Raw genomic sequence first — 26,461 nt, forward strand, 5'->3', positions numbered from 1 at the left:
TATCACTGTATTATTAAATATATATCTTCTTTTTTGCATTTTTCTGGTAAAAGTCCTATTAAAAAAAATCTGTCCATCATTTTCCTAACTGTATTTGTATCTTAATCCAAAATTTTCTTGCTTCTGTACACATCTACCACATATGATGATAAGAACCTGGTATTTGCTGACATTTCCATCATCATCATCATTATTATTCTGAAAATATGAATGCATTTTATTCTTCCCATACTATAAAAAAGCATGTCAATCTATTTGCAAATTGTGACCTTCCAGAGTTAATAATCTTACATTTCTCAGCAGAATTATTATTTCAACCATGTTAATGCTGCTGCTTGATAGTATGTTTTCTAATTAGATACACCACCTCTCAATCTTGCTTCCTGTAGAAGTTTCATTTTAATTCTTGCTTTCCTCCCTTTCCAAATGAATTTTATTATTGTCTTACTTCACTTTTCAGAAAAGGAACTCTCTAATTTAATGGAATTATTTGAAACAAATATAATATTCTCGGTAATGTATTCATTTTAATTATCACTATTCTACTAATTAATGGCATTTGTAAATTCTTCCATTTTTCCAAGTCTACTTCAATTTGAATTTTCACGTTTTTCTAGTTTAGTGGGGTATTTTGGGGGCATATTATGTTTACAACAGTACTGAGTGCAAACACACTCTTTCCCTTTTAGAAATGTGTTCCCAATTGTGTTACTAGTACTACATACATTAAAGGTAAAACATAACTTGAGAATGAATGAATATTTATTGCTATAACTGATCCTCTGCCAGATATTCCACAATAAGTTGATTTCTAAAGCATTTAGGAATGGTACATGGATGCCTAACATCAGAAGTCAACATATGCGAAACTTGATATGTAAATGCAGAGGAAATATAGAATTGTGTTGCCTATATTAATCGACTAACCTGAAACATGTACAGAAGCTGTAGAACGACTTTGACCAACGCTGTTTTTCACCTCAAATGTATATTCTCCACTATCTTGTAAACTTGCATTCAGAATCTTGAGCACAGATACTTTGTTGAAGAAAGTGATTTTGTACTTCTGGTCAGAAGTGAGCTCGTATCCATTCTTGAACCATCTAGTAGTAAGCTCAGGTGTTCCAGAAACAGTACACTCTAAGGTACAAGAATCTCCTGTGGTGACTGTCATTGGTTCTGGTTTCTCTACAATAGTTGCTGGCTCTGGAATGAGATGCAAATCATTGTCACATTAGGAGGCAAGATTATGTAAAACATGATGGTATACGTTGGTCTTATTGTTTAAATCTACTAACCAAGAACTGATAAGTTAGCGAAACATTCCTGACTTCCAGCATCATTTTTAATTTGACAGATGTATTTTCCCATGTTGGTTGGCTCTGCGTGCACAACTTGAAGGACTGCCACTTTATCTGTGTATGACATCCAGAGGTTGTCGCTTTCGTGGATAATTTCTCCTTTGTCTTTCAACCAAAGAACAGAAATGGGCTCAGAGCCTTCAACAGTGGCTTGTAATTCTGCTGGCTCCCCAACAATTGCACTGACATCGTGAAGTTTCTTTGTAAACCTTGGGGGCACTGAAGCAGGAGAAGAAAATATGTAAATGCGAAGTAAGAGAAAAAAAGATGTGAAAAAAAGAGAAAGACAGCAAGAAGTCATGTACAAACCTTTCAGCATCACGGAACAAGTGCAAGCATCACTCCCCACATCGTTGATGGCTTTGCAGTGATATTCACCAGTATCTGCAGCATCAGTGTTCAGAATATGTAGACTAGCGAAGTAATTCTCAGACAAAATCTTGTATTTCTTGCTAGTTCGGATTTCTCTTTTATCCTTATACCATGAAATTTGGAAGGGAGGTGTGCCTTGAAGCGCACATTCAAGATGAACATCAAATCCTTTCAATGATTCTATTGGCTGGGGTGTTTTGCGGAAAACTGGAGGAGCTGTAAAAACAGAGATTCACATTTTCATTAAATATGGAGAATGGATATTAATAAGCACCCAAAAATGTAACATTACAGTGAGATGGGAGATTGCCTGTACTTGAGATAAATTTTTCTATGCCCAGTTAAACTGATTGGCTTTGGTCTTTAATAGAAAAAAAAATAATCCTGATCATTTCCCCCCATGAATCAGAGGATTTCGTTGAGGACCACATCAAAGTTGTGTTTGATCTCGAAGGGCGGGGCATGGCCAGGGGGCATGACCACCTTGATATTACTCATAAAGGCTCTGTTTTTGGCTGAAACAGCCTCCTACAGGACTCTTCTGGTGAAAACAGAGCCAGGGATGGCTGTATGCAGCCCTCTTGAGTTCCATTTTCATTGGCAGAGGGCTGCAGGAGACCATCGCATTTGAAAAAATGGCCCTTCTGAGCTCCATTTTTGCTGGCAGAGGCACCTTGGGCTTGTCCTTCGCTGTGTCCAGGATGGGCCTGTGGGCCAGATCTAAGCTTTGATTTTGACATCCCTGCCATAAATGAAGGAGAACCAAAGGAAGAACTGGGGAAGGGGTTATGATTAATGTGAAGATAAAGAAAGATGGAGAAGCAAAGATGACTTATCATCATCATCATCATCATCATCATTATTATTATTATTATTATTATTATGTCAATACAATACAGCAAACAAGATCACTATGCTGGATTTTGTATTTCATCACCAGTCGGGTGCTTCCCAAGCACCTAGGATTATTATTATTATTATTATTATTATTATTATTATTATTATTATTATTAATTAGACTTGTATGCTGCCCTTCTCTGAAGCCTCGGGGTGGCATACAAGTCTAATAAATAAATAATTAAAAAGGCAAGAGGAAGAATAATTAACATGGTAAATTAAGGTAATAGTGATTAATTTGGGAAGAAAAACTGTTGGAAATTAATTGGTTGAAATTCCAGATGGCAAAATTAGATGTATTTTTTTCTTTTTCTTTTTTAAAAGCACATAATTGCAGTAAGTTATACCTGGGGAAAAGTGGCATATATATAAAGAATTTATGATTGGTTAAAGTGTATAATCACATATTCATTGTAATGGTACAATATTTGAAGGTATATGGATTTATGTATGGATTTAAAATAATGATAAAAACCTTTTGCAAAAAAAAAAAGAGAGAGAGAAACCAAGGAAGAACAGATGATCACCTTTCACTTTTAGGGATGTAGTGCTGCTGGCACTTCCAGCTGCATTTTGAGCTTCACAAGTGTAGTCTCCACTGTCTTCAACAGTCAGATTGTGCATTTCAATGACAGCTACAGAATCCACAAAAGACATGCTGTATTTGTCACTGGGATGAATTTGAGTTTCACCCTTGTACCATGCAATGTGAATTTCTGGCGATCCACCTATTTTGCATTCATGTCTAGTTGAATCATGTTCTTTCACAACTCTAGAAGAATCCAACTTCCTAATAAATCTTGGTGGCTCTGTTAAAAAAAATGGTGGGGGGTGTGTGAGGTATTCATCAGGCAATGTTTAAACAATGCTGTTTACATTAAATCTGCAAAATCTCTAGTCGCCGTGGTATATCAGCAGAAAAGGCCAATGTATTCTCTTTAAGTTAAATTCTGCTATACTTCTACTTCAAACGCTTCTTACTACTTATAAAACATACATTTTAAATCTCATTTATAAGTGCAATAAATGCTCAGTTTCTTCCTTGATATTGCAGATTTTAATAGCTTAACTATACTTCTGTGGAAAGTAAAGCTGCCCAGAATTATGTTCACATAAAAGTAAGATACTCTATTCATATGTTGAAGGATAACCAGCTTCTTTATCACCTAGCATATTTTCATCTGTTAAGTTTAGAAAGTCTTCTAAGCATAAATACAAAACATAAAGTACCAGCTTTCTTATGAAAATCACTTCTCTCCATAAATTTACCAGCTGCTGCTTTAAAACGAGGAGCTTATCTACATTAGCATAATTCCCATTTCATTTTTTTTAAAAAGGACCAACAAAAATGTAGCAAGGGCATATGCATAAGTATAATATAAGTGTTATGATTTATACTTTTTAGAAATTTACCTTTGAAGCTCAGCTGAGCACCACAAGAATCCTTCCCAGCACTGTTGCTTGCTGAGCAAGTATAAAGTCCAGCATCACCTTTACCTACTTTAAGAACAGTCAATGTGGCTGTGTTTTCTACCAATGTAATCTTATAATTATCACTAGGACGGATCTCTCGGTTATCTTTTGCCCAGGTGATTTTCATTGGCATAGAACCTGTGATATGACACTTGAAAGAACCACTTCCCCCAAGAGCAACATCAACAGGCAAAGGCTTCACGTCAAAGGAAGGTGGTATCATATGTTCTAAAGGGAGCAAAAAAAAAAAAAAGAAAAAAGGAAATTATATCTGCCTTTTGTTCCTTTTTCTTAAAAACAAACTACAATCCCCTGCTGCATGACACTGTGATCTAATTGTATTCTTTAATGCGGCATCACTGAATGCGCCAAGCCTGAATTGAACAAATAACACACCTGAGAGCTGGAGTTTGGCACTGGAGGAAGCCGTTCCAAGACCATTTTGAGCTGTGCAAGTGTACTGGCCAGAGTGAGCCATCTCTGTTTGTAAGATCTGAAGAGTTGCTACATTACTTAAGAAGGTTGCTTGGATGTTAGTATCGTCCCTCAAGAGCATCCCCTCCTTATACCAAGACACTTGAAGAGGTTCAGAGCCAATGATACGACAATCAAAAGCAACAGGAGACCCAATCATTTCTTGTACATCTTTTAGCTTCTTTGTAAACGAAGGTGGAAGTTTACGGTCTGCAAATTGAAATGGCAACATATACTATATGATTCTAAAACACAATAACATTTTAGGCACATCCTACTAGAGACACAATACTTCAATATTCTTTCTGGAGATGATGGAATGTAGTCTGACTTCCCAGAAAGGAATGGCAGCATTCCAAAAGACCAAGAGACAGCAAAGTTAGATAGTTGGATTGGGAGAAAGAAGATTAAGAAGGCTCCTCCCTAGAAATTCCCAGAGTATATCCTTAGTTATGCAAGCGGTTGCCTTAGCTCGACAAAAATTTTGGTTTCAATAAAAAACTTCAATAAAAGAAGTTGCTTTGAAATAAGAAGTTGCTTTGAAATAACTCTGCATGTCTTTCTTTGTTTTTGGAGCTTGACACCCAATTCATATATGCAAGCATTTGCACATTCACAGAAGCCAAGAGAACATTCCGAGGAAGAGGAGTTTGTGCACCTTTCTGTATTCCAACTAGATGACCTGCTGTGACTTATGCAATGTGTTCATGCTGAAATTGTGAGGCATGGACACAGTTGAAAAAATTGCATAAATCTTCTAGTTCACCGAACATTTAATCCCGCTGCCTATGTGCATGCCAGGATAGCTGAAAAATGCAGCTTTCTTCCTGTATTTGACACATGAGTGGATTTTTTTTAAAAAGTACATTGCACAAAAATATTTGAACCAACAGAGGTAGTGAATTATCACCTTTGACAGCTAGCACGGCTGTTGAAGTAGCAAGCCCAGCGCTGTTCTCTATTTTGCAGACATATTCGCCAATGTCAGCACTCTCCACCTGGCTGAAAGTAAGTGTTGCTATATTGTTCTTGAAGTGCATTTTGTAAGCCTGAGTAGATCTTAGTTTGGTATCTCCTTTGTACCATGAGACTTTGATTTCTGGAGTTCCAGCTACTTGGCATCGTAAAGACAAAGGCTCTCCGATGGTCACCTCCACCCTTTCCAATTCTTTAACAAAGTAAGGTGGCTCTGAAGCAGAAATTAACACCATAGTAAGTACCCAGGTAGTTAAGGTATGCCATAAAATTAATATAAGAGTAGTTACTGAAGTCAACAACGCACCTAAGATTGATACCAAGGAATGGCATACATCCTCCCCAGCATCATTTGCAACTTCACATGTGTATTCTCCTTCATCTTCTCTGCTACTACTCAGGATTTCCAGGATGCCTGATTTTTCTGTTGTTGTTATATTACATTTTGGAGACTGTGTGAGTTTTGAGCCATTTTTCTTCCATATCACCAAAAGTGGAGGGGTTCCACTGAATGAGCTTTCTAGAATAATGGAGTTCCCATGCTCCACGCTGAAATCACTCAATTTCTTCACAAATACAGCTGGTTCTAAGAGAGTTTATAAGAATGGGTGACATCAAAAAACTGTAACACACATATGTGAATGTGCGGGCGTACGTATTTAAACGTATGCCTGCTGCAATAGCTATGGAGAGTAGCATTTAAACAAAAAAGATGTGCTGTACAAGAACAGCTGCCAGCATAATTAGTAACAAGACAGGTGTAACATTAGTAACAAGACAGCTGGTTCTAAGAGAGTTTGTAAGAATGGGTCACATCAAAAAACTGTAACACACATATGTGAATGTGCAGGTATACATATTTAAACGTATGCCTACTGCAATAGCTATGGAGAGTAGCATTTAAACAAACCTTTCACAAAAAGATGTGTTGTACAAGAACAGCTGCCAGCATCATTAGTAACAAGACAGGTGTAATCTCCAGTCTGGAGAGGTCCTACTTCGAACAATTCCAGTTCTGCAGTTGAATCTGTCAAGAGGGTGTTGCATGTTTTCCCAGGCACAAGTTCCCTGCTTCCTTTGAACCAGTTCACTTTGAATGGAGGAGTTCCTCTGATCAGGCTCCTAAACGTCACACTCTTCCCTGGTAAAACCTCCAGAGGATCTGGTGTCTTTGCAAATGAAGGCGGTTCTAGGTTCACATAATGTTAAAAGAGTTAGTAGCTATGCCAAGTAGGTGGAATATGGATAAAGTAAAGATGCAAAGAGTACAAGAGAAATATATAGAAGAAATGGTCAGAGCCAGTGGCTTGCCTTTCCTTTACTGACCTTGTACCGTCAAAAAGGTGCTACATTCGTCAGAACCAGCTACGTTGGCAGCAGTGCAGGTATAGGGACCTGTGTCGGTGGTATCGAGGGCATTCACCTTCAAGGTACAGACATTATCTGAAAAGCTGGTTTCATATTTATCCCCACTGAAAATCTCATCGCTTCCATAAAACCAAGCCACCGTCATAGGTAGCGATCCAGCCACTTTGCACTCAAGAACAATGGAAGAACCCAGCACACCAAAGGTTTCTTTCAATCTTCTTATGAAAGAAGGTCGGATAAGGTGTTCTGTTTGGGTAAAGTCACCAAAAGACATGTTTTAAGAGAAGAAAGACGTAACTAGAAGAAAGAAGAAGAAGAAACATGAGCAAAGAAGATGGCGACTGAAAAATTGGAGCTTTGTCTAACCTGTAACATCCACGGAGGAAGTGCAGCTGCTTTTCCCCACTTCATTTTGCACTTCAAAAGTGTAAAGCCCTCGGTCATCCATGTCTGCAGAGAGGACTTTAAGTGTGGCTACTTTATTGGAAAAGATAATCTGGTGTTTGCGGCTGTTGGCCAGCTGTCTTCCATCCTTAAACCATTTGGTGATTAGCTCTGGAGTCCCACCCACGGTGCACTCCAAAGTAAAAGTACTGCCAGCTGTAACTATCATTGGTTCAGACTTTTCTAGGATCACAGCCGGTTCTGGAGGAAGGGAAACAATCAGTTACAAAAATTGAGACTGGTAGAATAGCTTTCTGCCATGACAAAGAGAGTCAAGATTTATTCTTCAGAAGGGGATGAAGCCCATACCAACCTAGAACTTTCAAGTATCCAGCACATTCTCGCATCCCAGCATCATTTTTAATCTGGCAGATATATTTCCCACCACTGGCAGCTTCAGCATTTGCAATCTGAAGGGTTGCAATGTTGTCTGAAAATGAAATCTGGAGGTTTTCACTCTCTCTGATTATTTCCCCTTTGTCCTTCAGCCACAAAACAGAAATGGGCTGGGAACCTTCCACTACAGCTCGTAAAGCAGTGGGGTCCCCTGTGTAGGTGAAGGTGTCGCTCAGTTTCTTAACAAAACGTGGTGGTTCTTTGAGAAAAGATAACGATTCGTGGTAAAGAGAGAGAGAAAGAAAAAGAAAACTTTACATCAGCAAGAAAGAAACTCTGAAAAAATAATTTTCTCCAAACAATTCAATTCAATTTATTAGATTTGTATGCCACCCTTCTCCGAAAACTCGGGGCGGCATACAACAATTTGAATAAATACTAACCTTTGAACTTGACAGTGCAAGCACAAATGTCACCTCCCACCTCATTGGAGGCTTTGCACTGATATTCTCCTGTGTCACTAGCTTCAAGGTTGAGGATGTGAACACTGGCACTAAAGTTCTTCACTGTAACTTTGAACTTCTTGCTGCTTCTAATCTGCTTTCTGTCTTTGAACCAGACAACTTCAAACGGTGGTGTGCCTGCAAGTTCGCACTGAAGGATAACATCAGTGCCCTTAAGAGTGTCTACAGGGCTAGGCTTCTTGCTAAAAACAGGAGGCTCTATAATGAAAGAGTTATGAGAATACATTATTCATCTTCTGGAAGAGGCTTCTTGAAGACAGAGCAGATAATCCAGAAACAGAAGAGATATGTTACATAAGAACTCTCCTAGTTTTAAAAAAATGCTGTATATATCCCACTTCACTTTGAAGATGTTTCTAAATACAAACCTGTAAAGTCCTGTTTGGAAACTCTGCCATCCCCTGCAAATTCTTTTTGCATGGGGAACTAAATATTCCAAATGAACAGTAGTTCATAAGGTTGGGTGCATGCCCACGCATATCCTTTAATTGTGATGCATGACCTGACTATAGTCAGATCTCCTATTCTCAATTTCCATTGTCTGAATCACATATGCCCAGGAATATAGCCTTACAGACTTCCTTCCTATCTCCACGAGATGTAATTTAAAACCAAAACAAACAAAGGAATTTTTTCCTTCTCTCGAACTATAATTGTTGTTAACATTTAAGTTGTTGTCTAACTATAGAATGTTGCTAAGAGGTGACAGTAAACAGCATGCAGGTTTATTAGTGGGCAGAGATAACCAAAAGGCAGCCTTCCTACTCATGCCATTCATATGTTATATTCTCTCCCACTCTTTCATTCAGCCACCTGTCAATTTCTTAAATGCTCATTAAATATAACCTGACCAAAGCGCAGGTTTTTTTCCTCCCTGACAGAACCTGAATATTAATAAGAAGTAGATCGGACCTCCTTCTATTACTCCATGCTACTTCGTTTGACAATGACATACAAAGCTAGAGGTTTGTACTCTTGATCTAACATGAGTATTTGGTTTGGCACATCAACACCGTCAATGCACAACATAAAGATTGAGTTATCCTACAATCTCTAACTCATCCTTCTCCAACCAAGTGCCCTGCAAATTTGTTGGAGTCCAATTTCCAGAATTTCCAACCAGCTGCTAAAGAAATTACATGTAAAAGGTGAATTAAAGCATTTAGAGCACAAAAGTATGGAGAATAAAGTACAGAGGATGCAAGATTTGGAAATAGTAGCTGCTAACCTTTTACTGTCACTACTGTACTGCAGCTCACAGTGCCAGCAGAATTAAGAGCTTCACAGATGTAATCACCACTGTCTTCAAGAGTAGCACCAACAATGATGAGGACCGCTGTAGCGTCACTGAAGGTCATATGGTATTTTTCACTGCCATGGAGTTCTTGGTCATTCTTATACCAAGCAACTTTGATTTCTGGGGAGCCACTGATTTTACAGTCAAGTTGACATGAGTCACCCTGCTTCACCATTCTTGAGGCTTCAAGCTTCTTTACAAATTTAGGAGGTTCTAAGAAGTCAGATGGAAAGTAACATTTAATTACATTGTGCTTTATGCTTTGAATAAGAATCATTGGTAAGTTCCGTAATATTAAAGAAAGAAAAAAGTTGAGGTGTTAAGAGTACAAGAGCTGAGACAGAAACTCCATACCCGGCAAAGGTACTTAGACATAAGTAGAAATTTATTAGGTTTACTACCAGCTGTGATTGCACATTGACCCACAGTTAGCTTAACCATATTTCTTTATTGGCATGACATACTAAACCATTAACTATGTAATACAGTAAACTGAAATGTTTATGGCTAATTTGTGGGTCAGTGTGTTTTGCAATTGCAGTTTAAAGTTTTTATATTTCTGTAACTTTGTAATTATTGTTTTACTACTAGTCTGTTCATATAACCAATTTTTCACTCGTTTTTATTAATTTGTTATATGTTTGTCTGCTAGTAATTATATCCAAAAATATATGAATTTTTTTTGTTTTGGAAACTGAAAAATGCAGGCATTCTTAGACTAACAATTGCTGAACTGAATAGCAAAGCCAAAAAAATGATATACTAATACTTCTCTACCCTCCTTTTCCTGCTGGTCAGAACTCAAAAGCTGAAGCTCCCTACAATTACCCTTAAATCTGTGTAGAGAAGATGGAAGAATAGCGAGTAGCTGGACCATTCTGTTTTATAGATCTCCAATCAGAGATTAAGATTGAAATTAATCTTTCACAGAATATATATGAAGAAATAAGTGTGAAAAGAGATTATAAGATACCCTGCTTTTATTTTTGTTTGAATACCATCCATTCAGTTTTGATATTCAGTTGTTAGAAATAAAGAAGAGTTAGGGGAAACCCCTCCCCCAAGAATTCCCACTTCTGAATTAAAAAAAAAGTTTTGTTGATCAAGCCTGTTAAAATTCCAATACCTTTGACATTAAGCTGGGCTGAGCAAAAGTCTTTGCCAACTTGATTGCTAGCCTGGCAGGTATACTGTCCGGAATCTCCTTTGCCTACTCTCATAATTCTTAAGTGAGCGGTATTTTCTACAAATGTAATTGCATAATTTCCTCCTGTCCGGATCTCACGGCCATCTTTTGCCCAGATAACATGTATAGGGTGGGTTCCAGTCAGGTGGCATTCAAAGTCAACACTTTGTCCCACAGGAACATCTCTGGATTCAGGTGTGATATCAAACAAGGGAGCTTGTTTGGTTTCTGAAGATTAAAAGGAAGAAGAGATCGTTGTTGTTTCCTTTTGAGCCCTTACGAAGTAACTCTTGCAAGATTGCTTTTGAAATCAGAAAGAATACAGGACAAAGTGAAACAAACCTGAAACGGCGAACCTAGCATTAGAAGTAGCAGTCCCTACAGAGTTGGTAGCTGTGCAAGAATACTGCCCAGAGTGAGCCATGTCAGTTTGCAAAAGATGAAGGGTCGCCACATTATCAATGTAAGAGGTTTGCACATTGAAGTCATCTCTTAAAGGTACACCATCTTTATACCAAGTGACACTAATAGGTTCAGACCCTTTTAGGCGGCAAATAAATTTAACTGGGAAACCAATAGTTTGCTCTGTATCCTTTAATTTCCTTACAAAAGAAGGTGGACGTTTTCGTTCTGTAAAACAACAAGCATGCAGTTAAGAGGGGCAGGCGAAGTCCTTTGTCAGAGAATGAAAGACTGATAAATCGGCATTTTTAAGCAATTTGGAATGAATTTATCACCTTGAACTGTCAAGAGAGCATTTGAAGAGGCAGATCCAACACTGTTTTCAGCTTTGCAAATGTATTCCCCACTGTCACTGATATCTACTTTGTTGAAGATCAACGTGGCAACATTGTCTTTGAAATACATCTTATGCTCAGGAGTGGATCTTAATATAGTATCTCCTTTGTACCAAGATATTGTGATTTCTGGAGTTCCAGAAACTTGACATTGTAAAGTTGTGTAATCTGCAACTGATACTTCAAGAGGTTCCAGGTGTGTAATGAAAGAAGGAGGTTCTGAGAACACAAATATTCAATATCAGCATTAAGATAATCATATCTTGGAACTACATTAAGGAATAATAAAGAGGATTATAATGTCACAGAGACACACCTAAAGTCGATACCAATGCTTCACAAATATCTTCTCCAGCCTCATTTTCCACTGTACAGGTATATTCCCCTTGGTCATCCTTTGTACTATTAAGTATTTCCAGAATGCAAGATTTTTCTGTTGTGGTAATGCTGCACTTATGAGATTGGCTTAAAACGACTCCATTCTTCTTCCAGGTGACTGAAATTGGGAGGCTACCTGTGTACCTGCTCTCTAAAATTATAGATTTTCCTGGTTCCACACTGTGGTCACTCAGTTTCTTCACAAAAACGGCTGGCTCTGGAGAGCAAAAAGAACTCCATTGTTAAACAAAATGTTGTATAAACATTTAAAAATCTCAGAGAAAACAATTGTTTTCTAAATTTACCAACCTTTAACAAAAAGGTGTGTTGCGCAAGAGGCTTTGCCTGCTTCGTTGCTTACAATACAAGTATACTCTCCACTCTGTGATGGTTCCACATCGAATAGCTCTAGATCTATGACTGAATCTTCCAAATAGATGTTACATTTATCATTCGGCACCAGTTCAGTGACTCCTCTAAACCAGTTCACTTTAAATGGTGGAGTTCCTCTGGCAGTAGCTGAAAATGTAGCACTTCTGCCTGGTAAAATGTGCACAGATTCTGGTTCTTTCACAAAAGAGGGTGGTTCTAAATTTGTATTAAAGAAAACAAGAGATTAGTTGATTAGTAAATAAGCAAGCTTAAAATGAACACGTCTCTCCTGTTGCAGAAGAAAAATGTGTTAAGGATTAAGCATTAAACGGTTTCAATGAAGAGCTAACCAGACACTAACCTTGCACAGTTAAAACAGCCCTGGTCTCATTGGAACCTGCTACATTAGCAGCTTTGCACACATAAGTCCCTGTGTCAGATAAGTTCAGTGAAGCGATTTGCAAAGTGCAAACATTGTCAGAAAAGGTGATCTGATGCTTTTGATCACTAGTGAGCTTATGGCCATCATGAAACCAAGCAACGGTAATTGGTAGAGATCCCGCCACTTTGCATTCAAGAACCACATAAGAAGCCAGCACACCGTGACTTGCTTTTAGCTTTCTGGTAAAAGTGGGTGGAATGATCCGATCTGTTAAGAGGAACAAAGCAAAACAATGATTCTCCAGGAAAAAATTGGTATCATTTCTCTCATTAAAAATGTTATGGGAAGAAGCCATGCAACCAACCTAGAACATCAACTGAAGCAGTGCAGCTACTTTTGCCCACGTTGTTCTGGACCTCAAAGGTATATAAGCCACTGTCTTCACTTTCCGAATCAATAATTTTAAGAGTAGATGTGTTTTTGTAGAAGACAATTCTGTACTTGTCACTGCTTATCAGTTCTTTTCCATCCTTAAACCAGCCTACGGAAAGCTCAGGTGTTCCGCTCACTTTGCATTGTAAGGTGCAGACATCTCCTACGGTAACATTCATTGGCTCAGCCTTTTCTACAATGATAGCAGGCTCTGCAAAAAGACATAGCAAGACCCAACTGTAAATCTCTTTTGTTTCATCGGACACATAGAAGGCTTTGCTCAAACATGCTTTTTTGTTTTTGTTTCCCTTTTTACTTTAGAATTATTATTTACTGTGTTAAAATGTATTGGTGGCTCAATTCTGGTGAAATGAGGATAACTCTATGAATGGCTTTCCTGCTCTGGAATACACACACCGAATCAAAACTTCCAATACAATAATACCTTGTCTTACAAACTTAATTGGTTCCGGGACAGGTTCATAAGGTGAAAAGTTCGTAAGATGAAACAATGTTTCCCATAGGAATCAATGGAAAAGCCAATAATGCGTGCAAGCCCATTAGGAAAATCCAAAACATTAAGGCTTTAAAAAAAAAAGTGGGGGAGGGCAGACTAAGCTGAGTCGAAAGGAGTGGGGAGAGGGACAGCGAGAGGTGGCAAGAGGTGGCAGTCCCAACGAAGCAAGGCAAAAAGAGCCTCTCTTGAGCTCCATGGGTCTTTCCCTCCTGTTTTTGCCCACCCCGTTCTGCTCATTTTCCCCACACCTTTCTCCTCTCTTGAGCTCTATGGGTCCCTCCCGTTTTTACCCACCACGTCCTGGTCATTTTCCTCACACCTTTCTCCTCTCTTGAGGTCCATGAGTCCCTCCCATTTTTGCCCACCCCGTTCTGCTCATTTCCCCCACACCTTTCTCCTCTTGAGCTCCATGGGTCCCTCCTGTTTTTGCCCACCCTGTCCTGCTCATTTCCCCCACACCTTTCTCCTCTCTTGAGCTCCATGGGTCCCTCCCATTTTTGCCCACCCCGTTCTGCTCATTTTCCCCACACCTTTCTCCTCTCTTGAGCTCCATGAGTCTTTTCCCCATGCAGTTTGGAAGGGGAGAGTTTGTTGCTGGGATTCAAAGCAGTGCTGGCAAAAATGAAGGGAATCGAGGAGCCTCAGGGAAATCCTGGTGGCTGCTCGGGTTCATAAGGTGAAAATAGTTCGGAATAAGAGGCAAAAAAAATCTTAAACACTGGGTTCATATCATGAAAAGTTCGGATGAAGAGGGGTTCATAAGACGAGGTATCACTGTATTATGTTTAGGAAGAAAAACTATATCTGTCAATGGAATCTGCATAAGCATATTAAGGCATCAAAATATTCGAATTCAGTAATTAATATGCCTTGAATGCAGTAACATTCATTGGTACAGTTTCACTCTGTCATAACCAGAGCAGGATCCCCCATGTTGCTTTTCTGAGCTAAAGTTATGATGATGTCCTAGGTCAAACTGATTTTTGTAACACAATTAAATGCTATCGAAAGGTCAGTTAAAATGCCCCAAGGAGCTCTGTTCTTTTCTCTTTGTGTCTTGGCATGTCTAAGTTTGTAAGTACATTTACTCTGATGTAATCATAAGCCAATCTACCCCTTCCTCCCCTTTCTCAGTTGTTTCTATACACTGATTATTGATTGTACAATTTTGGGGGAGAGGCAGTTGCTTCCAATTCTATGTGCCTTGCACATTAATAATTATAAACATAAATATTATCGCAATTTTAAAATTATCAAGGCTCTGATATTTGGTCTACTCAGCTCTAAAAATAGGTCTTTTTAAAGAGACAAATCTCTGTGATTACCAACCTAAGACTGTTAAAGTAGCCATACATTCACGGGTTCCAGCATCATTGCTGACTTGACAGATATACTTCCCAGCGCTTGACGGCTCTGCTTTGGCAAGTTGTAAAGTAGCAATGTTGTCCATGTAGGTTATTGCAGTGTTTTCACTTTCTCGGATGACATCTTCCTTGTCCTTGAGCCAAAGAACTGAAATAGGTTGAGAGCCTTCTACGGTTGCTTGTAACTCTACTGGTTCACCCACCACAACAGTTAGGCTATTTATTTTGGTGACAAATTTTGGTGGTTCTGAAAAGAAAAGAGGCAATGAGCAGGATCCAAACACTTGGCTAATCTTATACAGAAGAAGGCATATGTCAAGAAGAGACAATTACCTTTCAGGTTTACAGTACAAATGCAAGCATCACTTCCCACATCATTCTTAGCTTTACACTGATATTCACCAATGTCAGAAGTTTCAATATTAAGAATATGGATATTGGCAAGGTAGTTTTTGGATGTGATCTTGTATTTTTTACTGCTGCGGATTTGTCTCTTGTCCTTGTACCATGTGATATCAAATGGTGGAGTTCCAGAAATTTCACACTCAAGGCGAACTTCAGTACCTTTGAGCGTATCTATTGGAGATGGTGTTCTGCTAAATACGGGAGGTTCTAGGAAGAAGAAAGAAGGAGGTTCCAATTTTTAAAAGATAATTATGGGAAAGTTAGTCTTGTAACTCCTATGTAATTAAAACCAGAGCAGTGAGAAATCTGTATCTATTATGGCACATGTTTGTTGGATGTGAATTTATCAAAGTTAGCAATCAGCTTAAGATTGACATCTCAATGACAATGCCAAATCAAAAAGGCAAAAGAATTCAGGAGATGGATATTTTATGAAGAAAACTCCAGACCTCCTCTGATATGCCAAAGGTTTGATGATAATCACCATCTTTACAACCACTACAACTATCTGTTCTTCTTTCTGGTGGCCATTTACTACTGGGTATGATCCAATTATGATATAAGATAAAATAATGTTGTCATTTTTGACTGTGAACTCACTGGCCCACATTAAATACACACACACACACACACACACACACACTATTGTTGTTATTGTTGCTGTTATTATTATTATTGTTGTTGTTGTTGTTGTTGTTGTTGTTATTATTATTATTATTATTATTATTATTATTATTATTATTATTAAATTTGTATGCCACCCCTCTCTGAAGATTCAGGGTGGCTCACAGCATATAATATAAAACAGTAAATCTAATTAATTAAAAACTACATAAGCTAAAACCCGGATATATTAAATATCAATCAAACAAATTCAAATCACAGCCATACATCACATTTATTGGCCAGGGGGCCAATATCTAACTACTAATACAGACACACACCACACACACACACCCTTATGAACATAGACATAGACTAAAGAGAAGGCAGAAAAGCCCTTGCTAACCTTTTACTAGAAGCTTTGTGCTGCAACTGGCCCGGCCAGCAGGATTCTGTGCTTCACATATGTAATCTCCACTATCTTCAGTGTTAAGATGGCTCATTTCAAGAATAGCAATAGAATCTAGGAATGACATTTGGACATTTGGACTAGCATGGAGCTCAGTATCGTTTCTGTACCATACCACTCTGATTTCGGGAGAACCAGTGATTTTACACTCAAGTCGCGTGGAGTCGCCATGTTTCACGACGTTGGATGGGTCGAGCCTCTTAGCAAACTTTGGAGGTTCTAAGAAGAAAGAGTAAACATTGAAAGTGGATCAATAGCAAGGAAAGAGATCCTCCCTCTATTTACCATATACAGTAAAAGAGAAAGAAAGAAAATTTATGCTGTGTGTAGCAGCAGAGAAAAGAGAACTACAATTGTTTTGTGTATTTTACAATGCACAATGGAATGCAATTTAAAAAACCTTCATCAAAAGGAAACCTAAGAGAGGTATGAAAGAAGAAATACAGAAGTCATTAGCACACCTGTTATAATCAGTGTGGTTGTACAAGAATCGCTGCCGACATCATTGGATACTTGACAAGAATAATTCCCACTTTTTAAGCCATCTACCGAATAAAGATTTAAGAAACCAGTTGATCCTTCAATCCCAAATACACAGTTAGGTCCAGGTGCAAGCTCTAAATCTTCTTTAAACCACTTTATTTTAAAAGGCGGTGTTCCCTTTAAAAGAGCTTTAAATTCCACAGTGGAGTCAGGAATGGCTTCTTGGCTTTCTGGTTTTGCCAGGAAACTTGGTGGTTCTAAATGTTTCAAGAGATAACAGAATGGATTAAGTGTCGGCACAAGAAATGTAGACCAAAAGGCAGCATCACAAAAGAAAGAAAAAAGAAGACCGTAAGAAGTTAAATTCTAAAGCTAGAAAACACGAAACAGCATTTTTAACTAGGTTAAAAGACTGCTGTAAAATTGAAACTGGACAAGATTTGGATTTTATACAGAATTGAGAAAGAAGATAGGAATTCAAACCTTTCACTGCTAAGATGGCACTACACGAGTCACTTCCTGCAATGTTAGTCACACCGCAAGTGTAATTTGAGGAATCGGTCAACTCTAGGTTATTGATCTCTAGTGATACTGTATTCTCGTGGCACAAACTTCTGTATTTTGCCCCATCCGATATCTCTTTTCCATCTTTATACCATTTTGCTGTAATTGGAAGTGATCCAGAAACTTTGCATTCCATATGAATAGATGATCCAAGAATCTTACTCATTTTTGATAATTTTTTGGTAAATGAGGGTGGAATTGCTTGATCTGCCCAGAGGGAGAGGATAAAGACAAATAGTTACTCATTCCTCATTTGTGGGCTTCTCTGTGAAAATATTTAGAAAATTTAAATGATATGCTAATTGGAGAAAAGGAAAATACAAACCTAATACAGTGACAACGGCCTCACAAGAATGGCTTCCATAGTCATTCTCAACTTTAAAAGTGTAGACACCACTGTCTTCTTTCACTACAGATTCCATTCTGAAACTGGCCACATTATTGTCAAGGCTCATGGTGTAAAATCTACTGGGCATAAGCTGTTTCCCATCTTTAAACCATTTGACTTGAAGTTCTGGGGTTCCTGACACGGTACATTCCAGAGTCACTGGATCTCTTTCAGTCACTTTAACTGATTTTGCCTTTTCTATGATCTGAGCAGGTTCTGAAGTAAGAAGTAAAACAAAAAATGTGTTGAAGTCATCCTATGCACAGTAGGCAGAAGATGAGAATTCACATTTGAAGTAGAAATTTTAAAAAAACTTCACACACCTTGTGCTAACAGTAAAGCAAAGCACTTCTCAACTCCTGCTTCATTCTTTGCCTGGCAGGTGTATCTCCCACTGTGACTAAGGTCAACCTTCTTGACCTTCAGTTTTGCAATATTTTGCTCAAATGTAATGTGGAAATTCTCATCATTTTCAAGGATTTTCTCATCTTTTATCCAAGATACCAATAGTGGTTGGGAACCAGCCACAACACATTGAAATGTGGCAGATTCTTTCAGAACAGCGTAGATATTTTCTATCTTCTTAGTGAATGAAGGAGGTTCTGTGGTTTTAAAGAGAAACCAAGAGAAGGTTTAAAATTGTGTTGAAGAAGTGGAAATAAAAAAACCCCCACCAAAAATCTTTTATAGACGTTTCCTCCTGTACTGCCACAGGTAAACTAACCTTTCAGGCTGACTTTTGTGCTACATGAACAGCTTCCTCCTTCATTTGATATAACACACTGGTATTCACCAGCATCTTGGGAATCACAGTTCATTGTTTGAAGGGCAAATATAAATTGTTTATCAATCATGGTATATTTTTTGCTGCTTCGAATCTCAGTGTTGTTCTTTAGCCAGATTACATCAAAGGGTGGGGTGCCCGTGACTTCGCATTCTAATACAGCATCGTAACTTTTTACCACCTCCACAGGCTTCAGCTCCCTTACAAATGTGGGAGGTTCTGAATTGAAAGAAGAAAAGAAAACCCTCTCAGGGTGGGGGAAGAAAGGAAACCCAACAACGCAGGTTGACGAAGCCAGAAAAGATGACTAACCTTTCACTTTCAGTTCAGTGCTGCAGCTCTTGCTACCTGCATCATTGCGAGCTTCACATATATAACTCCCACTATCCTCCACCATGGCATTGATGATCTTAATAGTGGCAAGGTTGTCCACAAAGGAAATTTCATATTTATCAGAGTCGAATACTTCATTCCCATCAAAATACCAAGCCACATGGATTTTCGGTGTGCCGGCTACCTGGCATTCAAATGTGGTCGACTGCCCTTTCCTCAAAACTACTACAGGGCTAGGCTTCTGTATAAATCTGGGTGGTTCTAAAATTTGGAGGGGAAAAATGCATTCAGAAAGAATATACTGAAAAATTGGCATTTTTAAGAATGAAGAAGGACATGACAATATCTGTGCATCGCTTCCTTGCATATGATAACTCTACGTAAGATGCAATTAATAACTGCAGAAGAAAGAAAATGCACACCTTTCACAAAGAGGGTTGCTTTGCAGGTAGTTGACCCGACATCATTGCTGATTTGACAGATATAATTTCCCGAGTCAGATAGCTTGGCTGAAAATAACTCTAATACACTTGAAGTATCATCTTTATACACAGAGCGAGAGGCTCCCGAAAGAAGTTCTTTGCTATCTTTGATCCATTTGATCTGTAAGGGAGGTGTGCCGCTCACAAGAGTTTTGAGTTGGACTCTGGCAGCGGGTATAACATCTTGCGACTGTGGTTTCTCGATGAAATTTGGGGGTTCTACAAAAAGTGAGAAGAAAAATGCCCCCAAAGGTCATCAATGATACAAGAAGGAAGAAGATTCATTCAGATTTAAAGAAAAATATGATTTGCCAACAAGAAAAAGCCATCCAAACCTTTAACAGTTAAATATGCACTGCATTGATTTTGTCCTGCTTCATTTGTTGCTTCACAAGTGTAAGATCCACTGTCTGAACCTTCCAGCTGATTGATCTCCAAGAATGCTGTATTGTCGTGGAAAGAATATTTGTGCTTTTCACTAGCACTTATCTCTTGGCCATCCTTATACCACTGGATGCTTATTGGATGGGACCCAGATACAATACATTCAAGGTGAACAAAAGACCCCTTAATACTGTCCATTTTCTTTAGTTTTTTGGTGAATTTAGGTGGTATGATCAGATCTATCAAAGACAGACCAAGAGAAGGAAATTAGATCAAACTGTTTGCCTTGCAGGCCCCATCCCCCCAAATAGAAGTTCTATGAAAAGAAAAATATATTGTACACACCTAAGACATTGATGCTAGCTTTACAGCTGCTGCTCCCAACATCATTTGAAACCTCAAAAGTGTATTCACCACTATCTTTCTTTTCTGTAGAAACAATCTTTAACATGGAAACTGTATCAGTAACAGTGATCTTGTATTTAGGGCCAAAGGTCAGTTCCTTCCCACCTCTCAACCATTTGACACTAATGTCTTTTGTTCCTGAAAATTTACACTGCAAAGTAGCTGGGTCGCCTTCTGTGACATCAATGGAAACGGCTTTATCAATGATTGTGGCAGGTTCTGTAATACATACAGGAATAAATATGAGCTGTAATGTTGACTAAAGATAATGTTAAGTATCCTAGAACTGAAAGCAGGCTACACAGACCTTTTACAGTTAGCAAAGCAGAACATCTTTGGATGCCGGCTTCATTTTTCGCCTGACAAAAATATTTCCCATCATGCTTCACTTCAATGGCTCTGATCATGAGAGTCGCCACATTATTCAGAAAAGTCATTTTTGTGTTGTCGTCTTCAATAATGTCATCGTTGTCTTTCAGCCACGAAATTGTTATTGGCATGGAGCCTTTAACAGTGGCCTGAAACACTATGGTGCCTCCACGGAGAGAGCTAATGTTCTCAATCCTCTTCACAAATTGTGGGGGCTCTATTGGAAGAATAGATATTGAGTGAATACTGCGACCATCAACAGTATTTACATAAAAAGACAGATGTTCTAAGTAGCACTAACCTTTCAGGGCCAGTTCAGAGCTACAAACACAGCTTCCTACATCATTTGTTACCCTGCACTGGTATTCCCCAGCATCTGAAGAATCAAACTTCAACACTTGGAGGCTAAACAAGGATTTCTCCGTGGTTATTCTGTGCTTCCTGCTACTCCTCACAGGCTTGTTATCCTTTAGCCAATATACCTCCAGTGGGGGAGTACCTAAGACTTCACACTCCAGTATTACATCTGAGTCTCTTAATACTTCCCTGGGTTCAAATTCTTTGATAAAATATGGTGATTCTAAAGTATAAGACAGAAGAAAGAGAGTAGGAATGGTAAATAGTTTTTGGAATCTTTGCAAGACACAATAGTCTTATTGACAAAATTTGGCAGGAAGGGTGTTTAAGATACATGACTATACACACACACACACACACAAGACACAGACCTTTTACTGCCACCATACTACTGCAGGTCTCCTTCCCAGCATCATTTTTCACCTCACACATATATACACCACTGTCTTCAATGGTGACATTCAGCAGGCTGAGTACTGCTGTAGCATCCATCAAAGTCATCTTGTATTTGTCGCTCTCTTTAATCTCTCGATCATCCTTAAACCAAGAGATTTTTAGTTCAGGGGTTCCCTTTACTTTGCAGTCCAACTGGGCATATTCTCCTTTCTTAAATAGAAGTGAAGGCTCCAGCCTTTCCGAGAAAGAAGCAGGTTCTGTGAAATTAAGGAGAGCCATTGAAAGAGTAGTAGAAAGAGGTAAAAGTAAGAGGCAAATAGTTTATGTTTCAGATATCCACCCAATTAAAAGGTAATAAGAGAGAGTGCAAACCTTTCACAAATAAGTTTGCACTGCATTCAATGGAACCAGCCGTATTGCTGACTTTGCACGAATAAACACCAGAATTGGAAGATTTCACTGCATAGAGTTCCAGGTAGCTTGAGAAGGCTTCTGTCATGATGTAGCAAGCTCCACCAGTGGCTAATTTAGCACCATCCTTAAACCACTGCACAGAGAATGGTGCTGTTCCTTTAAAAGTAGTCTTCAAACGCACTGTCGATCCAGGCAACATTTCCTGTGATTCTGGCTCGGTTACAAAGCTAGGTGGTTCTATACAATATTTGAAAGACAGATTTGAGAAAAGGTAAGTAAATAATGGGCGACAAATACTTTTTTGGAAAGAAACACCAAGAAAAGAAGGCAGAAAAGATGGCAAACCTTTTACGGCCAAAGTGCTACTGCATTCTTTACTGCCTGCAGAGTTGGTGGCTTTACAAGAATACACCCCTACATCCTTGGTGTCCAATTTCTTGATTTCCAAGGATGCTGAGCCTTCTTCATACCGTATTGCGTACTTGGCACTGGGAGTGATCTCTTTGTCATGTTTAAACCAAGACACCTTTATTGGAAGTGAGCCTGACACTTTGCAATCCAAATGGCAGGTTCCCCCAACCACACTGTCGACATTCCGCAGGGTTTTGGTAAAGAATGGAGGAAGAGTACGATCTATTTCAAGGCAAGGCAAAGAAAGAAAGCCAATGTAATACAAGAAGTATTTCACAAAATTGTCGGAATTGGTTTGAGATTAGCAGTTGCCATCTCTTAGCCCAAAGATGTCTACCAACCTATCACGCTAAATGTGGTGGTGCATGCACTCCGTCCAACGTCGTTAGAAACTTCAAAGGTGATTTCCCCAGTGTCGTGCAATTCCGAAGTGTAGAATTTCAACTGGGCAACATTGTTTTTAAAACTGATTCTATACTTTTTGTTGGAAACCAGAGGTTTTCCATCTTTGAACCATTTTGTTTTTAACTCCGGGGTGCCTGCAACTGTGTATTCCAAAATTGCTGGGTCCCCAGCTGTCACCTCCACGAATTCCGCTCTGTCAACAATTGTGGCAGGTTCTAAAACATAATTAAACAGTCATCATTACCGGGTGAACACAAACACCTTGCCCAGGTAGGGATTGTGAAATGTTAAAATGTTCCTCAACTGACCTTTAACTGCTAATTGTCCAAAACAAGTTTGGCTTCCGGCATCATTCTCAGCCAGACAGGTATATATACCGCTAGCATTAATCTGGACACCTGAAATTTCCAAAGTGGCAAGGCCATTTTCAAAGGTAATTTTGACTTTGTTATCTTCTTTAATAATGTCTTTGCCCTTCATCCAAGTAATAGAAAGAGGAGCTGAGCCTTTTACAACCGCCTGCAAAAAGACTGTCTCTCCAGCAAGCGTAGTCACATCTTCAACTTTCTTAATAAAAGATGGAGGCTCTAATTTGAAATAAGGTGAAAAAAAACAGATTTGTTTTTATTATTTCACATTAGACACAAGTTGTATGTCAGGCTTTTGAAAGAAAATTGAGAAACCTTGTAATGCAGTACTTATCATGCCCTTTACAACTATACAACACCAAAAGAGATTTAAAGGAAAAGGGAATGTTGCATTCTTGATGGAAATAAATTATTACTTGCTATGCAATCTTAAATGTTTTACATGCAACCTTTTATCTCTGCGTAAAGGGGAGCTAAAGGAGTGGGAAACGTAGTTCCAAGATAGAAATATTTTTTATTTGGCACATCTACAGTACATTCATATTCTACACCAATGACAGGAATTGGTTGTTGTGTGCTATTCTATTCTGTTTTTTCTTTTAATGCACATGACTCATTCCTTGCCAGGCTGTTAATCCCCAGTTTTTAATGGTAATCCTGGGAAGAAACTGTCTGGTTGCTGCTGAAAGTGGACATTTTGCTGCTCTGAAACAGCATTACCTTGTTGAACCATCAAATCTCTTCCATTTCATCATCAAGGTGGTTATTCTCATGTTTAACTGTGCCTGAGACCTCTAGTAACTATCTTAAATTTGAGGCACTTAAAACTGCTTTGTTCACATAAGTGAATGCTGAAACCGAAGGAAGTGTCTCTAATAATGAAAATAAGAGATCTGGGTCATGTAACCCATTTGAAACCCAAAGCGAACAATAGAAAGTCTTTTGAAACATTGTACAGGCAAAACATTCTTACTGAGGATACTTTCTTTCTTCTTACATGAGATGAGGAAAGAAAAGCAACAAAATAATGGCTATGCAAAGAAAACCTGTTTCCAAGAAAGAATGTCCTTCTTGCTTATATTAAAAGATACATGTGGCCTTCTTGATCTCTCACTAACCTTTCAGTATGTAGGTTGCACTGCAAATGCACTTTCCAACTTCATTTGCTATAGAACATTCATATTCACCAACGTCTGCACTATTGAATGAAGAAATCTCCAGAGAGATAAGAGACTTTTGGGATGCCAAGCGATATTTTTTACTACTGCGAATTTGCTTCTTTTCTTTAAACCAAGAGATTTCAAATGGTCCAGTACCAGAAACCTCACACTGAAGGATCCCATTTGCTCCTCGTACTAGTTCAGCTGGCTCAAGAGTTTTGATAAAAGCAGGAGGTTCTACAAAACCATCAAAGTAGGAATAAAGAATTAGTGGCTGGTGAAACACATGCATAGAAAATAGTATCTCTGTAGGAAAGCATCAGTGAGTAGAAGAACAAACCTTTTACAACAATTTCGGTGCTGCAACTGTCACTGCCAGCATCATTAACTGCCTCACATGAGTAACTTCCACTGTCGTCCACTTTCATGTTGGAAATATCTAACACAGCCACGTTGTTGGCAAAGGACATTCTGGATGTATCGCTTTCTGTAATTTCTTTGTTATTTTTGAACCATGTCACCTGGATCACAGGAGACCCTTTGATTTTGCACTGAAGATGGGCTGACTCTCCTGGAGTCAACAAGTAAGAGGGCTCCACTTTTTTCACAAAGGATGGTGGGTCTACAGAAAGAATTCAGAAAGAAAGAATCCCCAAAGATCTTAGAAGATCAACTTAATATGAAGAGTATAACACAAATTATTTAGGAGCATACAGTCAGTTTTGGATTGAATTCCAGTTCCTGTCATTACTCAAAATTTGACCTTTAAACCATGTAACCAAGATTTCTCTAGACCAAAATCCCCCCCCCATGCTACTAAAATACTCTTCTATTTGATCAAACCTTGAGGTTTACTCTAAGCACATTGAAATATGGTGGATATAGAAATGGTGCACCAAACTTGAAGAAGCAAGAAAAAAACAACAACTGTCGAACTTGTTCTTGATGGAGGTAGATAACTCCACCTGTAAAACAGTCATATTAACAACAGCAATTGGGGTTCAATCCCCACCTGACATACTGGGGAATTGCTTGTGGAATCGGTGTAAAACCCTGTGTTGTTTCCAATAACAAAGTGCAGGACAAGCTGAGAGAACCACTTAAACATGTTTCCTGTCCAGCTTCTCATTTTGATAGGTAAATATTACAATATTAGTAAAGAGGGCACAAAGACCCTTTATGTTGTGTGGGCCAATCCTTTTCTTACCTTTGATTGCTACCAGTGCAGACGAAGAACTGCTTCCAGCTTCATTGGTGGCAGTGCAGGCATATGTGCCTGAATCTTTAAGCTTGGACAGCGGGATGTCAAGAGATGCTATTTTGTCTTCAAACATGATGCGGTAATCCTTGCCTGGAGGTATTTTGTGACCATCTTTAGTCCAGGAGACAGTTACTTTGCGGTCTTCATCCACTTGGCATTCAAGGCGTACCTTTTTATTGACTGCAGACTGCACAGACTGCAGTTCCTTAATAAAACGTGGCTTATCGATAATGGTTAATTCTGCCTGGCAGACATCTGCTCCAAACTTGTTGGAGGCTTTGCAGCTGTATGTCCCCCTGTCATTGACTCTGAGGTGTGCAATCTCTAAACTATGTTTGGTGTCAGAAGCTATAATTCTGCAGTGTTCTGTAGAAGAGATGGGAGTGCCGTCCTTCTGCCACACGGTCTCTATCACAGGTGTGCCTGTTACAGTGCAGGCAAACCTGACACTCTTACCCACAAAAGTTGTAAGAGATTCAGGTCTGGTTACAAAAGTTGGAGGAAACGCTTCTGCAAAAGAAGAGGGGAAGAGACTTGTTTGGCTAGGCAAATATATCGGGCTGTTTTCTCTTAAATCATATTTCCCCATGCTTTACCATTGACTAAACGTAGTCATAAAATAAAAATCCCCAATAGCCAACATATATAGCATAATTATTATCTCTAGACATGATGTATATTTCAAAACTTAGAATTTCATCCGGAAAGAGTAATTTTGCTGCAAAGTTGGGTTGCCATGTTATTAGTTTATCAATATCACAGAACTATCCTCCAATAAATGTTGCATTAAACCTTACAGTAGCATTTTTTTGAAAGATGTAATAAGCAATTTCCTTAAAAGACTGACATCAATATTTTAAGAGAGAGAAATATCCACATGTAATATATCATTTATTTATTAAAGATGACTCTTAAGATATTTATTTTGAGATAATTTCCTGTTTCAACTCTGCTGGTTTTCATAATATGCAGGTAGTAACTCAAAACAGATGCATCTACAGTATATAGATTTGTGATTGGATGAATTGCTTAAAATTCTTCAGGAAACAGAAGACATTTAAGAAAGTTTTG

At 38.6% G+C, this 26,461-nt stretch overlaps 3 protein-coding genes across 3 annotated transcripts in view; all 3 read right to left on the minus strand.

Annotated features, from left to right (window-relative positions):
• LOC139157431 (titin-like) overlaps positions 1–7,194 on the minus strand; it is a 32,332-nt gene extending 25,138 nt beyond the window's left edge. Inside the window, exons 1-5 of the mRNA XM_070734193.1 lie at positions 6,879–7,194; positions 6,463–6,741; positions 5,860–6,138; positions 5,488–5,766; positions 4,500–4,787 (exon numbers count right to left, since the gene is read on the minus strand). Coding sequence (XP_070590294.1) covers positions 4,500–4,787; positions 5,488–5,766; positions 5,860–6,138; positions 6,463–6,741; positions 6,879–7,194 — 1,441 coding nt within the window. The remainder of the gene's footprint in view (positions 1–4,499; positions 4,788–5,487; positions 5,767–5,859; positions 6,139–6,462; positions 6,742–6,878) is intronic.
• The window catches only part of LOC139169288 (titin-like), a 329,115-nt gene that overhangs the window by 211,287 nt on the left and 91,367 nt on the right, over positions 1–26,461 (minus strand). The window lies entirely within an intron of this gene.
• LOC139157475 (titin-like) lies at positions 7,282–25,979 on the minus strand. The gene is made up of 32 exons (XM_070734274.1): positions 25,337–25,979; positions 24,470–24,751; positions 24,088–24,366; positions 22,910–23,188; positions 22,538–22,816; positions 21,744–22,022; positions 21,347–21,628; positions 20,920–21,198; positions 20,557–20,835; positions 20,190–20,468; positions 19,796–20,083; positions 19,401–19,679; positions 18,958–19,239; positions 18,586–18,864; positions 18,185–18,463; positions 17,799–18,077; positions 17,393–17,680; positions 16,924–17,166; positions 16,364–16,645; positions 15,283–15,561; positions 14,915–15,196; positions 13,001–13,279; positions 12,616–12,903; positions 12,192–12,470; positions 11,821–12,099; positions 11,445–11,723; positions 11,050–11,337; positions 10,648–10,935; positions 9,453–9,734; positions 8,144–8,422; positions 7,678–7,959; positions 7,282–7,565 (listed from the first exon to the last, which is right to left on the minus strand). The coding sequence occupies exons 1-32, from the start codon at positions 25,977–25,979 to the stop codon at positions 7,282–7,284; spliced, it is 9,327 nt and encodes a 3,108-aa protein (XP_070590375.1).

This window comes from Erythrolamprus reginae, chromosome 1, assembly GCF_031021105.1.
Source record: "Erythrolamprus reginae isolate rEryReg1 chromosome 1, rEryReg1.hap1, whole genome shotgun sequence".
Taxonomy (NCBI): domain Eukaryota; kingdom Metazoa; phylum Chordata; class Lepidosauria; order Squamata; family Dipsadidae; genus Erythrolamprus; species Erythrolamprus reginae.